The sequence below is a fragment of the Ictidomys tridecemlineatus genome, chromosome 7, assembly GCF_052094955.1.
Source record: "Ictidomys tridecemlineatus isolate mIctTri1 chromosome 7, mIctTri1.hap1, whole genome shotgun sequence".
Lineage (NCBI taxonomy): Eukaryota > Metazoa > Chordata > Mammalia > Rodentia > Sciuridae > Ictidomys > Ictidomys tridecemlineatus.
This window is the reverse complement of record NC_135483.1, coordinates 74,212,558-74,227,970: the sequence shown is the minus strand read 5'-3', so window position 1 is coordinate 74,227,970 and position 15,413 is coordinate 74,212,558. Positions and strand designations below refer to the sequence as shown.

At 34.7% G+C, this 15,413-nt stretch overlaps 1 protein-coding gene and 1 long non-coding RNA gene across 5 annotated transcripts in view; both read right to left on the bottom strand.

The window, feature by feature from the left end:
• The window catches only part of Atp6v1h (ATPase H+ transporting V1 subunit H), a 103,017-nt gene that overhangs the window by 86,388 nt on the left and 1,216 nt on the right, over positions 1–15,413 (bottom strand). For all 4 annotated transcript variants that reach the window (XM_040294054.2, XM_078017167.1, XM_005322904.5 and 1 more), the window contains exons 2-6: positions 14,834–14,981; positions 10,440–10,542; positions 6,423–6,512; positions 4,719–4,832; positions 3,055–3,159 (exon numbers count right to left, since the gene is read on the bottom strand). In XM_040294054.2, coding sequence (XP_040149988.1) covers positions 3,055–3,159; positions 4,719–4,832; positions 6,423–6,512; positions 10,440–10,542; positions 14,834–14,946 — 525 coding nt within the window. In that variant the 5' untranslated portion in view covers positions 14,947–14,981. The remainder of the gene's footprint in view (positions 1–3,054; positions 3,160–4,718; positions 4,833–6,422; positions 6,513–10,439; positions 10,543–14,833; positions 14,982–15,413) is intronic.
• LOC144365496 (uncharacterized) lies at positions 4,944–6,416 on the bottom strand. Its single transcript, XR_013423998.1, has 2 exons — positions 5,705–6,416; positions 4,944–5,210 (listed from the first exon to the last, which is right to left on the bottom strand). It is a non-coding gene; the product is annotated as an uncharacterized LOC144365496 (long non-coding RNA).

Here is a 15,413-nt window from a genome sequence, read left to right as displayed (position 1 = left end):
TTCCAGAAAATATCTTAATTGATAGATTACTAAAAAATGGAAGAATAATCTGATGCTAATCTGATGCTAAATTTTATATGTGAAAACTTATAATATAATATATATTATATATAATATATAATATAATATAATGAAAATTTACATGTCAAGATTTATTTACTGAATTTTTTTCCAATATGAAGACTGCTTCTCACTGAACTATCTACATTATATTCTGTGGCAAAGCTTTTCAAAATAGGTGCCTGACAATAGAAGATACTACATGAGACTGAAGATTAGGTCATCTATAGGAATGCTAATAAATTATGACAATCAACCCCTCAAATATTATATAGACATGACCAAAGAAAATGTAAGGTAGAGAGTCAAAGGCTGAAATGCAAGAAGAAAAGTAACAATGAATTTCTCCTCAAAGGAAATGTTTATTTTTATTCAGTAACTATCAAGTAGTTGAACTACCAACTACCCAAAAAAAAATGCCAGTATAAAGTCAAAGAACAAAATATCCAAACCTGTAACTAACTTGAGCTTTTGAAAGTTTATTTCCTCTAAAATCAAGAAAATTATAGTCCTTTTTATGGGGGGAGGAAAAAACACTTGAGGGAAAGAAAGAGAGACTTTTCATATATAGCACTGTTCTATGACATTTGAGCAAGGTAAAGGTAGTAAATAAAATCATAAATAATCCTACATTACTTCCTTTGAATAAGTCTACAATTTAATACCAATAAAAGGCTATTGAAGAACTTTCTGCTCACAGCAAGAGAGAGTGAGCCTAGAGCAAGCTGAAGCAGTGCGCAGACTATGGGACACAAAGCCAGACTAAGCAGGTACCCTAAAGTGGCACCCTGTCGCAGGATGACTTGCAAAGCCGAAATGCTAAACCACACCAAAAGCCAAAGACTGGGATAAAAAGACAGTAATGGATAGATACAGAAAAGATCTTGAAGACCATTTATCAAATATCAAGAAGCTCAATTCTAGGCACTGAAATATTTACTTCCACAAATGATGAGAGAAAAACTTTCCCGCAATTGTTGGGACATGGTTACAATCAAGTAACGGTTAATTCTGATGTTGGTTAATTGAGGAAAGATAATCGTCTGTGAGGCAGTTTAAGTGATATTTCTATGAGAAAAAGTCTAAGGTGAAACTGCCCAAAGAGTGAGTGCAAGATTATAGAAGCAAACTCTCTGCCCTGCCAATATTCATTTTATGAATTCAGCAACAATACAGCCTTAAAAGAAAACTAATGTTAAAGCAAAAATGAGGTTTATTTAAAAGGAGAGATAATTTCATAATAGAAAAAGGGATCAGTTTTTTCCATTTAACTAATAAGCATTCTGATTCCAAACGATATATATTTAAACATTTAAAATTTCATTTTCACAAGCATATTTTTTTCATGTTTTAAATACTGTTTGTTAAATACCAACTCAGTAAAATCTTCAAATTGGTAGTTCTTATAAAAATATTTTACAATGATCTGGGATTGTGGCTCAGTGGTCGAGTGTTTGCCTCGCACACATGAGGCACTGAGTTCAAACCTCAGCACCACATAAAAATAAAGATATTGTGTCCACCTAAAACTAAAAAATAAATTTTAAAAAATATTTTACACAATAAGCCCACAAAGACTTAAAATTATTTTGGTGATTAAAAAGATTCAGTTTCATCTCAGACATTCTATCCAAACATTAAAGGCAACTAGACGAAAAGAGGCAAGCAATAAGGCAAAAAGTAAAGCTCAGCAAAGTGTCATGGTGTCTTCCTTTCTGAAGCCTCAAATTAAAATCTGTGGAAATAATAAGGTCACTTGAGACCTATATTAGAACTTTCCAAAAATTTATTTCACATAGATCCTTTTTGGTAACCTAAGGATGACAATATAACAATTTACCAATATTACTTCTCCTAGTCTCATTCTTCCATGTCACCTACCCTACTACATTTTCTTCCCCAGAACACTCCCCCTGACACCCACGTTATTTCTCTGCTTTTCTAAGCATCATTCCCACCAAACCTCCCCCTTATCACCTAACACTTAGTCACTAGAAACCTAAAAAAAATTACTCAGAAAAATCATCATAAATGTCCTATTTTACCCATTTCTAAGGAACCATTTATTTGGATAAACACAGAAAATTTGCCAATTTCCTCAGAAAATATGTCATTTTTCCAGCTGTTTCACTAGCAAACCATCTTCCTTCATGAAGAAGTAGCTCTAGAAATGCCTGGAAGCAACCTAGATGCCCAACAAGCAGCTTCATGTCTCACTTTGAGCCTTACTATTCAATCCCACAATCATACTGTGGTATCATGAAAACAAGGTGAGACACAGCCATCTCACAGCTGGACTGGGTAGCTCCAGAGTTACCCAGGACATCTGGAAGCCCAGTACAGACTTTTGGCCAAGACAAGGATAAGCAGGCTAACTAACGTTCTATAAATGTTGTCTGCAGTTCATAACACCTGTGGTAGCACACAGACCAGTTTGTTTAATGGTGCAACCGGTTAGACGGCTTGACCTGGTTGCGACCAAAAGGATCTGAAAGACCTCAGTAGAAACTTTTGGACACTTCTCCCAAAAAACAAGAATTCTTACACAAATCTTGATGGCTTAAATTCCTGAGGCAGATGTGAAAGCAGCCCCCCGGGACATGGAGCTCGCCTACATATTCCCTCCAGCTGCACCAGAGGCCTTACGTGAGCATGTTCTTTGGAGTTGTGCAGGTCCTCTCAGTTCTCCAAGCTGTATAATCTTGGCAGCCACCTAGAAGGAAGACACTCCCTGACCACTGAAAAGCAAGAGCGGGAAAATGCAAGTGGCAGAAAAGACAGAAAGGTTTGAATTGGAGCCAAAGAAAGAAAAATTAAACATGCTACCATATCTAAGAGTAATTTGGCTTACTTATTAAGTTTTACTTTATAAAGTTCAAAATGGCATTACTTTCAATAAAATTTTTTTTGTAATTCAACATATTTACTATAAATAGTTTAAGAGAATATGGATATTATGTTTCTTTTAAAGATACTAAAAGAAATTTCTGTTACCTGTGAACTCAGCTGAGTTTTTATCCAATTGAAATAGTAATTTAAGTCACTGCCTTCCATCAGTTCTTTTCCCCAAGCTGCTAACTTGGCAATAATTCTTGCTGCCTGAAAACAAAAAAGGAATACATTTGAATACCATCCTGATTGAAAACATCACATCATTTGCCTTAAAACTCAACTTCTAATCACTTTGATATATAATTTTTATAGCACTTGATTCCTGCAAAATAGTTTATAATTCACATTTTTAAATTTATTTTGAAATACAAACATGTATTTTTAGATATGTCCACTAAAGTGAACCAAAATGAGATGTTTTAAGAATCTCATTTCCAGCTGCTCAGGAGGCTGAGACAAGAGGATCACAAGTTTGAAGCCAGCCTGAGCAACTTAAGAGAGACCGTGTCAAAGTAAAAAGGTTAGAATGTAGCTCAGTGGTAAAGCACTTTCCTAGAATAACTGAGGGTTCTTGGTTCAATGCCCAGTATCAACAGCATATGCACTACTTGTGCATATAAGTAAAAGACAAAGAAACAAGAGATCTGACATTTCTACTCCTAGCACAATCTTCACCAACACATGGCAAATCAACAACAATCTGACCCTAGAAAGTTAAAAGGTTGGCCACAAGTAGTATAACTTATCATGGCTGTACATTTGCTCTTTAATATATTTGTCAATTTTATTATAACACTAAAAAGATATTTCAGTCAGGCAAATAGACAGTGAAAATAGGACTCCAATATTTAGAAGAAGGAAGCATGTTATTGTTTTTTAAAAAGTTATTCTTTAAAATACAGTTTATACCATTAGTCTTCCTTTTTAAGTTCCCATTTTATAAATGTTTTATTATACATACAATATATAAATGCACTAACACATAAATAAATACAGAAACACATGGAGGAAGAGGGAGAGAGAGAGGCAACATACATGCACAAAAATGTTTCAGACAATAGCCTCTGATTTGAATAATTTAAAGCTACCTACTGAAACAAGGAAGAGCCTCCAAGATCCTCTTCCTTCTTCCCCACCCCACTCCACTCCTGCCCCAGGCCCTCCACTGGACATAGATAAAGCTTGTTTATGCAAGCATTTATTCTCTCCTTCCTCTCATCCCTTCTCCACTCTCTAAGAAAGATTCTTCAATGTTAGATCTTCTAAAAACAGCCCTTCAAGCTAAGACTAAAATAAGAGTGCTTAAGATATTAAAAAGCAGGCAATTACTTAATTAAAATAAAATTAAACACAGTAGCTGCTTCAAAGAAAAATTCAAGTTCTACATGGTACACTGTAGTTAATCCTACTATAGAAAATTTGAGCTGTTTGCACATGTAAAGTCACCACAGACTGATACTAGTGAACTCACTATTACCCAGTAATCTACAAAACTTTGTGTCAGAGCAACTCTATCTCCTTCCAACTCACTAATGTCCGCTTTTTACTAAGCACACTATTAAGAAAAGCTAATGTCACAGTAGTTACTCTTCTGAGAACTGGCAAGTTACCAGGTCATAAATGTTTCTTATCTAAACCAGAATGTGACCATGATTTTATGTCAATACTTTTAAAAAAGTGAAAATACGTTTCTTAAAAGTAAATTCCTTTGTTATATCACATACATACTATTATTTTAAAAACAATATGATCAATTCAGAATTTACCATATGAACAGTAAAGGGATCCTGACGATTCAGCATTGGCAGAAAGTACGGCCAGGCAGTACTCTTGCTACGTTTCGCATACTCAAAGAAAATGCTGACACGCTGGTGATTTTCCTAAAACAAAAAAAAATTGTACCACTAATCCAAATGAATTTCACTGATGAATGCAAAAATTGTGACTAGTTCTCAACCTTTTATTTTATATCCCTTTAGGTATATGTTCTTCCCCCCCCCCCAGGTATATGAGTATCTCTCTCATTATTATTATGGGGCAGTGGGTAGAGATGGTGGTAGGGACAGATACTTTACAAATAAAATCACCTTTAATGATTATGATTATTTTAAATCACAAGGTGGAACTATACATTACATTTCTTCTCAGCCTATACCCTCTGACCTGCTGCTCCCAACATATCTTGACACATCTTTGGACACCAAAGTGTCAACATCATGGCCACCATACAAAGGAAATTAGGAGGGGGTCATAAAAGCCTAGATGAAGGATAAGCAGGAAATTCATCAACTATTAACAAACAGGTAAGGGAAACAGAACTACATAAATCTCAAATGTTCAAAGTTACTTCTAGCACATCTTGATAGAAAACTCAGGATAATAAACACAGTAAAACCAGCATATCACTCAGGCAGGCAGATATAGGAGTTGGTTCAAATTATGCAAATATCTCCTAAACTTTTCTGCATATCACTGGCTAAAATCCACTTTCTGATTCATTAAGTGAATACAGTTGATAAGCAGCAATATTTTGTAAAATAACCACAAAAATAATAACATCATTTTTTAATTATTTTTAAATACCCTGGTTTAATATCCATCTGTGCTAACAGCAACCTACTTGAGGAAAAGACTACTATATTCTTAAGCAATTACTCATTAGTTTAAAACAGTTATGATAATGACTTCGAAAAAGGATTCAAAATTCAAGTAAGCCATTATAGTTCATTGGTAGAGGAACCAGGCTACAAACCTTAAAGAAAATAAGGATAAAGTCCTTCTAGTCTGGTGCACTGGGCAATTGCTGTTGCTATGCAGACATAGAAAATAAAACAATTGACTTAAGAACTCAAATATAATATTGATATACAGAGACTATAATATTGATTTACAAAGCTATTGCTTTGTCTGCATAAACAAATCAGTTCAATAACAGAACAGATTAGAAATAATGTTTATAACAGCAATAAGGGAGACAAAATACTTAGGCTTAAGGTAAGAAATGTACAAAATCCTCTATGTGAAAAACACTACAACACTCTTAAACAAACATGTATTTAAATAAATTGAATGACATCCCTTGTTCTTGCATACAAAATTTCCATAAAGATATCATTACTCCCTTATTTGAAAATTTAAAGCAACTCAGTAAAAATGGCAACAAACTTAAATAAAAATTATATGCCCTTTATCAGAAAAAAAAGGAAAGCCATGTCAGTTTTAGTACACAAAGTATCCACAAAACCTCATATGATTCACCAAATTTTGTTGGTATTCAATGCAAAACTCTGAGGTAGCGCAACAAAAGCTATATATGGGTTATTTGATATTCTGAAAAACAAAGAATAGCTTACGTGTGAATACTTCCATCTTTAGCACTACCAATGTGTTAAGTGAAACTTTACAGAAATGTTATTTCTGTAAACAAAAAGATGAAGTCACCAAAGGTATTAAGAAATGAATATACCTACCTGCAACATATCATCAACCATAGTTAGTATGTACTGCACTGTCTGTTCTTTGGAGATATGAGTCATCAGATTTATGAAAGTTTTAGCACACTACGGAAAAATGAAATTAATGTTAATTATTGTTTTCACTTGCAAATACCATTTTACAATTAAAATGTTTACTTCAGTAAAACATTTCTTTTTCAAAAATAGAATACAAATACTATTAGCTAACAGAATTATAGAAAATGTATACCTTTTATAAATATTATTGAAGTATGGGAGGACCTTACTATGACTTGCATCAGTTATGTATTATTGTTTTGTTTTTGTGGTACTAGGAACTGAACCCTAGACCTCACACATGCTATACAAATACTCTTCCACTGAGCTACATCCCCAGTCCTTTTTATTTTATTTTGAGAGAGTCTAAGATGCCCAGGCTGTCCTCAAACTTGTAATCCTCTTGCCTCTGCCTCCCAAATAGCTAGGATTACAGGTATGCACCACTGTACCTAGCAGATTTCTTTATCATTTCTCCTGGCAAACCTCAAAATGTTTACTATTATTAAGTAGACATACCTAGAGGCAGTCAATACTTGATTCAAGAAAGCACAGTTATATAGACAATTAAAAATGGTACACAGATTTGAGTATTTCATTCTTTTCAATCTTTACTTTTTGTGCTGAGAAGTAGAAAACTAGAACAAGAGTACTTCAGATTGTTATCAGAAGCCCTTGATCCGTCTCCATTCTACAACATATTAACTACATAACAATCTCTCCAGAATTCAATAAAAATTGAAGCCAACAACAGATTATCTACCAATTTTCCCAAGATCACTGTGAGAATCACATCAACTAGTGCACAGACTCCTTCAACCATCCAGGGTCCTATATCAGAAAATCTGATCAGCAATAGAACTGTATCTTATTTGGGGTCTAGGATCTAAACTCAATGTATAAATCAAATAGGGCACCAAGTTATTTCATAAAGTCCTTTAAATCATCCCCAGAGTTATGACTTTATGAATGCAACACATTCAGAAATAGGTTTGTCTTTATACTTCAAAACTTTCTGTATCCCCAAAGACATACAAATTGAAATGTTTCACTCTGTATTCATGCATTCAATAAATCCCCAGTGAAACAAATAGCATGCAATAAATCCTATGCTGTAAACTTATCAAAATTTTATTCATTCCAGAATTTATCCTGTATCTAAGAGTTATATCTTCCTTGGAAAGACAGTCCTTTTACCATACTGAACAAGGGAATTGTAAAGATTACAACATGTGCCTATAATTATCTTTAAATCCTTTAGAAAGTTAATATTACATTCAAAACACCGGCAATTTTTAGTCAATACATTAAAATGGAAACACTTTCACCTCTTTAAATAAAAAAAAATAGAAATTACCTGTGACACTTCTGTCATTACTTTTGTTTTTCAATATATTGCCTTTTTTTTAAATAAAATCAGACGTTTATTTTCTGGTAACAATCCAGAAAAAGGATCACACCAGAGACACCAATTAAGAAAGAACCAGTTTACTTAACTAAAAAGTCTTATCTTATTAACACCATTTTCCCAGTCTTAGTGCATGATAGGGACTTAACATGAGTGTTAAATAAACACTGAATGAATGTTCCTTTCAATACATATGTGCTTGGAGTGAGGAAGCTTTGCATAGGATGACAACAGAAGACATCACAAAGGAAAGGAGGGAATAGATTTGCTTGAATAATTGAAGCCTCAATATGGCAAAGGGACCCATCAACCAAGTTTAAAATTCAAGAAATGAGCTTTGAAAATATGGCATACAGCTGTATGTTTAATGCATGAAGGAATTGACAAATCAGTAAGATAGGCATAAACATTCCTACAGAAAAGTAAGTAAAGAATATAGAGAAGTAGTTATTATTTTTAAAAAATATTTTTTAGTTGTAGTCAGACACAATAGCTTTATTTTATTTATTTTTATGTGGTGCTGAGAATTGAACCCAGGGCCTTACATGTGCTAGGCGAGAACTCTACCTCTGAGTCACAACCCTAGCCCTAGAAGCAGTTATTATGAAGAAATAAAAGACTAAAAAAATTATAAATGCGTGACATTATTATAATAAGATACTATTTTCAGACAAAAATCAAGCCTGAAATATAAGAATGAATGGTTAGACCCAGAACAGGTGCTGAAACACCTTGAGCATGTTTATACACCGCTGGCAAGCATTTCAAATTAGTATAACCTATCAAGAGGACATCTTTATAATGTATATAAAACTCACATAAATGTCCAAATTGTTTGATCAGCAGTCACATTTCTAGAATTCATTATGAGGAAGTAAGAATGTTTACCTCAAGACTTCTTATAAAGAGAAAAAATGGAAGTAACTAAATTATGTAGGGTACTGGTATAGAATATGGTTCATTCATTAAATGGAAAACTACACAATTATTTTTAAAAGACACAGGATAACTGCTACAGGTATAGAGGAGGAGATATACAGTTAAATGAAAAGAACAAAACCATGTACATGTATCACACCATTTTCTTAAACCTCAGATTTGTATCAATAAGTTATACATGCATAAAAAAATGGTTAGAGATATTCTGAAGTGTTAACACAGGTCCACCTTGAACAGGAATATCAGGTAGAATAATAATGCTTATTTTATTCTTACTGTATTATTATATTTCATTATTTTTCTATAGCAAACATGTATAACAAAAGAAGGTAAAACTGCTGGACATGGTAGCACAAGCCTGTAATCCCAGTGGCTCAGGAGGCTGAGGCAGGAGAATCGCAAGTTCAAAGCCGGGCTCAGGAACTTAGCAAGGCACTAAGCAACTCAGTGAGACCCTGTCTCTAAATAAAATATAAAAAGGGGCTGGGGCTCAGTGGTTAAGTGCCCCTGAGTTCAATCCCCAGTATCAAAAAAAAAAAAACAAAGTAAAACTGTGGTGTGGTAGCATGTAACTATAATCCCTGCTACTGAGGCAGATCACAAGATCAAGGCCAGCCTAGGCAATTTAGCAAGGTATGCCTTTTTATAAAAGGTGTAAGGATATAGAGTGCTTTCCCAGTATGTGCAAAGCCCTGAATTCCAACCCCAACACCATATTTTTAAAAAAAAGGCAAAATGTCAAACTATATACATTTTAAATTATTATATATGAAAAACTCCAAAGATAAACAATAGGTTAAAAAACACTTGTTATAAATGGCAAATGTTAATATACCTTCTATGTTAAAAGACTATATAAGGAGCTAGTCATGCTTGCATGAACTCAGTCAGGCCCCGAGTTCAATCCCCAACACCTCAAAAAGGTATAAAATAAAAAAGAACCAAAATCTTACAGATTACAATAAAAAGAAGCCCCAAAAGTTCAAAATAAAAACTTAACAAAGAGAAAAAAATGTAATCCCATGTAGTTGAAGTAATATCACTTTTAACCCACAAATTAGATTGTTTTTAATTATGTTATTGTTATTTAATTATGTTTTTAATTATATTATTCAAACTTCACTACTGAGAATGTAAAGCAAAAAAAACTTTAAAATGTTAAGCTTATTTTAAAACTTTATATACTTTGAAATGGTAGCTTCTCCTCTAGAAATATATTCTATGAAGGTACACAAGAACAGAAAAGGATGAAGGCATAAACATGCTCAATATAACTTTTCTATAATTAACAAGAAAACTAGAAATATCTTAAATGTTTTCCAATAAAAGAATTTTTAATTAAATTATGGTGCAGGGCTAGGGGTGTAACTCAGTGGTAAAATACATACTTGGTAAGCACAAAACTCTGACTTAGATCCCCAGCACCATCAAAAAAAATTATGGCATATAAAACTACAATGCAATATCACAGTCATTCAGATTTTTTTACAGGATTTTTTTTGGAGGGGTGGGTACTAAGAATTGAATCCAGGGCCTGCATGCATTCTACCACTGAACTATAACTCCACCTCTTTCTAAAATTTTTTAATGGCATGGAAAAGTCATAGCAAAATGTATATATATATCACCTGGCTGCCTTCCGTTTGAAGCATTTCTTGCTTCTCTTCAGGACTTCTTTTCATTTCAAATCTTTGAATAAATTCACAATCTTCAGCAGAAATCATTTGCCCCCTAGAAAATAAGAATAAATTGTTTTGTTCGATAAGAGTTGAATAGCCACTGTAAGCAAATGATTGAGGAATTCCAGCTTTTCTCCTCTCTCCTTTATATTGTTCAATTACATTATAGCAGGACATTGTTTTGGTCTAGGCTCCTGCACCAAGCCCCAACAAACTGACTAAAAATCAAAATAGAGTCACTCATACTAAAGACCCACATCACCAAACTGAAACTAAGCTCTTACTTGACCTTAAGAAATCAGGAAAGATAACCACCAAATTCCCTAAATGGGCCAGTTTTACTAGGTATGATAATGAAGTTCACCCTGTTTAATCCTTACCAAAAAAGTTACCTGATTATTAACCAATTAGATATTTTTCTATTGTTCTGGTTCTCTGTTCCCACCTTACAAAGAATGTAACCTTAATATGACGATTTCATATTTTGTCGTATATTTCTTCTTTCTTCAGCCTTTGTCTAACAAAACCAACCTCTTCTGTTCAGACCATCAGAACACTTATTCTGTTTTATGGAGTGAAGTGTTACCTGACTCTACAATCACAAGAAACACCAATTAAGATATTTAAATTTGTTTTAATTTTGTCTTTTGACAGTACTAAAACACAAGAATTGACATAGAGGCCCTGACATCAAATAAATATCAAAATTTAGCTCTATCACTTATTTAGTAATGACATGACATCTGTGGAAAGTGATTTAATTTATCTACAAAATGGGGAAAACAGCTACATTTCTTTCAAGGGGCTATACTGAGGATTAAATCAAGTAATTCACATAAGATGGTTAATACAGCACCTGGCCCACAGTATGCACTCACTAACCAGTCACATTTTAGCATCAGCCAAAGTCTCATCCACATGCCAAACAATTTACTTGACTACCTTATTTATCACAACCAAAACCACTTCACATTGAATTTCTCCAATCATTTCCTTCAGCACATTTTTCCCTCTATATTCAGAATAGGTCATCCTTCTCCTCTCTGAAAAATCCCCTTTCCATTCTGATCTCATCTACATAGTTCCTCCCTGCTCCTGAGGCATCCCCTCATCCCTGGCTTTTTGTTTTTCAAGATTAATCCCCATGGCTCAATCAAACTATGTCCTTCAAGGAGATTCAAATCAATAGAGCCCCATCTTCCTTCTAAACTTTCACGGATTCAGCATCACCACCACTCAATCTATCTTTCTGTTGCAAACCTAGCTTGACCTCTCAACTTCTCCACTCATCAAGGACTCCAACATGTCACAGCCCACAACACCCCGATTCTAATCGTGTGTGTGTGTGTGTGTGTGTGTGTGTGTGTGTGTGTGTGAGAGAGAGAGAGAGAGAGAGAGAGAGAGAGAGAGAGAGAGAGAGAGAGATACACCTGGGATTGAACATAGGGGTGCTTAACCCCTGAACCACGTCCCCAGCCCTTTTTATTTTTTATTTTAAGACAGGTCTCTCTATGTTACTGAGGCTAATTTTAACTTTCAATCCTCCTGCCTCAGCCTCCAAGCCACTGGGATTACAGGTGTGCACCACCAAGCCCAGCTCCCCATCCTAATCTTTACATCCAGACCCTTCTTTTAAAATACATATCAGCAGCTTTGCTAGTCTCTGTAAGACTCTGGTCTGAAGGAGTCTGGAGGGAGTCACAACAAACTACCCAAAGCTCTGTAAGCACTGCAAAATCTTCCAAGCCTCAGCTCCCTGCCTGGAGCTTCCTTCACTGCAACCCCCAGCTCCTCAGCTTGATCAGCTTCTATGAGTATCTTCATGTGTTCTATAAAAACTTCCTCAAGTCTCCTAGTCCTTCCTTGTTTTGTATGTATACACACATGCAATAAATTTCTCCACACTTACCACAATTCATTATTTAATTTGTTTAAAGATGTGTTTCCTCATTGGACTTTAAACTAAAGAGGGAGTGTGGTATGTTATGATTTTTGTAGCCTCAGATACAGTTTTATTGGACCAGCTTGAGTAGAACATGCCATGCCCACTCATTTCTATATTATTTAGTTAAGAAAAAGCTTAATCAAATATAAACACATTTCTGAACACTGTATTTTCATAACATGTTAATTTTTGAGAGACAAAAGCATATTGGCCTTTGACATAAAAACTCTTCCACAGGTTTTGTTATGTCAAGCATATGTGATACAAAATTCATTAATTACAGAGGTGATATTCAGCCCCCAACAATCTGTAAGGTCTTTAGGGGAAAGTATAGTCCACACCCTCTAGTGTCCTCATATCAACAGGCTCAGCAGCAGGCACAGTTAACATTTGGTGAACATTTACATACAGACATACAGAAGAGTTTTATAAAAGAAATTTGTGAAATGGACAACAGAATAAAGGCCACAACTAGGAAACAGAAAAAGCAATGTATGTAGTACAGAGGCTATGGAACAGGAAAAACAAAAGAGAAAACAAGTTAAAATCTCTATGTCACTAAAAACATTCCAAATACCAATACTAGAGAGAGTGCTATCACCCTGCTAGTACTTTATATTCAACAATATTATTGTATTTAGGTTATAAACAGATTCAGCCTTTATAAACATGGAAATTCTTTTCCCTCTAGTCTAAATGAACTGTGGACAAAAGTATTATAAAACAGCTCAGAATCCTAATTTCACAAGTAATTTTAAAAACTACAATTACCAGTGACCAAAGAACATCTTTAAATCCCTCTTCCTCCTCCTGTCCTTCAGTCAGTAGTCCCACAATAATCTACCTCCTTAAAGTGAGAATTTAGAAGTCGTCCTAGACCACTTTCACCTCACACATCAAATCAATCACCAAGATTTTCTTAAATCTATACAATTCCACCCATCCTAACAACCTTAACTACTGCTATTGCCTCTCCCAGCCTTAGGTTTGTTACCCACAAATCCACCTTTACACCATTGGTAAAGCCATCCAACCAAGGGACAAATCTCATCATTTAACTCCTAGCTAAGAACTTCAATAGCTATAGCAATGATTTTTAAAACTGTGCTCTTTAGAATCCTAATGAGGATAGTGAATGGTCTTAAAGAAGAAGGCTCTGAGGAATACACTCCCAACTACACTTAGCTACAATTTTCACCTGTTTTACACGCTGAGATTCCTTATTAGACCCCAAAGCCAACCATGGGATCCACAGCTTAAAATCACCCTGAAAAGCACTGACAGGATTAAGTCCAAACCTCTTCCAAATGTACTCAGGTCCTTCAAAACAGGACCTGGCTGCCTCTCAGCCTCAACTCTCCCCACTGCCTGTTTCCAAAACATGAATGACTGTCACCCAGTGTGCCATTTTTTGCTTCCTTGCCTTGGCTCATGATGTGTGGTCTACTTAAAAGGTTGCCCTTTTTACCACATGGCTAAATACCATTCATTCGTAAAAACTCAGTTCAGAGACCATGCCCTTCAGGAAAAATTCCTGAGGATATGACTAGCTGCCCTTTTTCTGTGTACCAAATAGATCCTGGGCATTTTTCTATTATCATAGTCAACACACTAAATTAAAATGACTTGCATATGAAGTGTAAGTTCCTTTAGACACAGTATTCTATATCCTTTTTGCAGCTACAAAGCCTTCAAAATGTATCAAAATGTGGTCAATATATGTTTGATGAGTGACTAAATTAAGACATAAAATAATCACTTTTGAACACTATATACTACAACAAAACAAATTGCTAATTAAAAAGCTACAGATGCTTCAATTAATTTTTAAAATGTATAAGAAAATTGGAAATGAATTTCCTTAATTATTCACTCCGTTATAAATATGGCAACAAGCCTGAAGGATATTGATTCCATTTCATGTTTACTATATCAAACCCAAGAGTAGTTAAGTGATTTGCCAAACACCAAACCAACAGAGAACCAAAATTCACCCCCAGCTCTTGAAACTCAGAAATTCATGCTTCTTCTTAGTAAGAACTATCTGGCAACCATCTGCCCCAACTCTGATCACCAAGGTATACTGGGCTCACATGGCATGTTTAGGCCCTCATCCCCTTCCTCCCTCCACAGCCCATGAACATTCCTCCCATGTTTCTCACTCATTCAAATTCTTCCCAGACACAGAAAACCAAAAGCACTAGTAACATTTCTATTTCTCACTAGAGTCTCAAGCTGTTTCCACCATACTATGCTGTCTCCCTGAAACAACTAGTTATTCTGAGGAAATGTTTCTTCCACATTTACTAGTATTTTTCCAGCATTTCTCTCATAGAAGCATGACCATGAAAAAGTCTGATGCAAAAGCACATGATTACCCATGATTCACAGTACTTACTGAAGATAGGATTGCCAGTTTACTTTATTCGCTCGAACTTCTGCAGCTTTGGCTGCAATAATGTTGGTTGGGACAGCAGCATCCACAGCACCTCGAATATCCATTTTGGTCATCTAAATTTTACGATCTTGAATACTTTTTAACAGACCTTCAATTTAGATGCAAGGTAAAAAACAATACCAGATATTAATTTTTCGTTTATAATCACTACTATCATCATCACCATCACTTTAATGTCCCCAGGCATTCAACTCAAATATTAAATATTCTCAATTTGAAAACACTAATGCTATATTTCACATCTTGTCCACTGTCCCAAAAAAAAAGGTTCTCTACAGGTTTTTTCTTTTCCAGGAAAGGTTATTTATTTATTAGTCCTAATATCACAGTGAAATTTTTAAAGTGACCATTTAAAATACTGACATCAGAAATCATGACTAAAAAGAACAGGCATACAAATTAGGAGAAAAAATACATATACATACACACACACACACACACACACACACACACATATGGTGCTGGCTGAGGATTGAAAGCAAGGCCTTGTGTATGCTAAGGAAACTATTTTAAATTTATA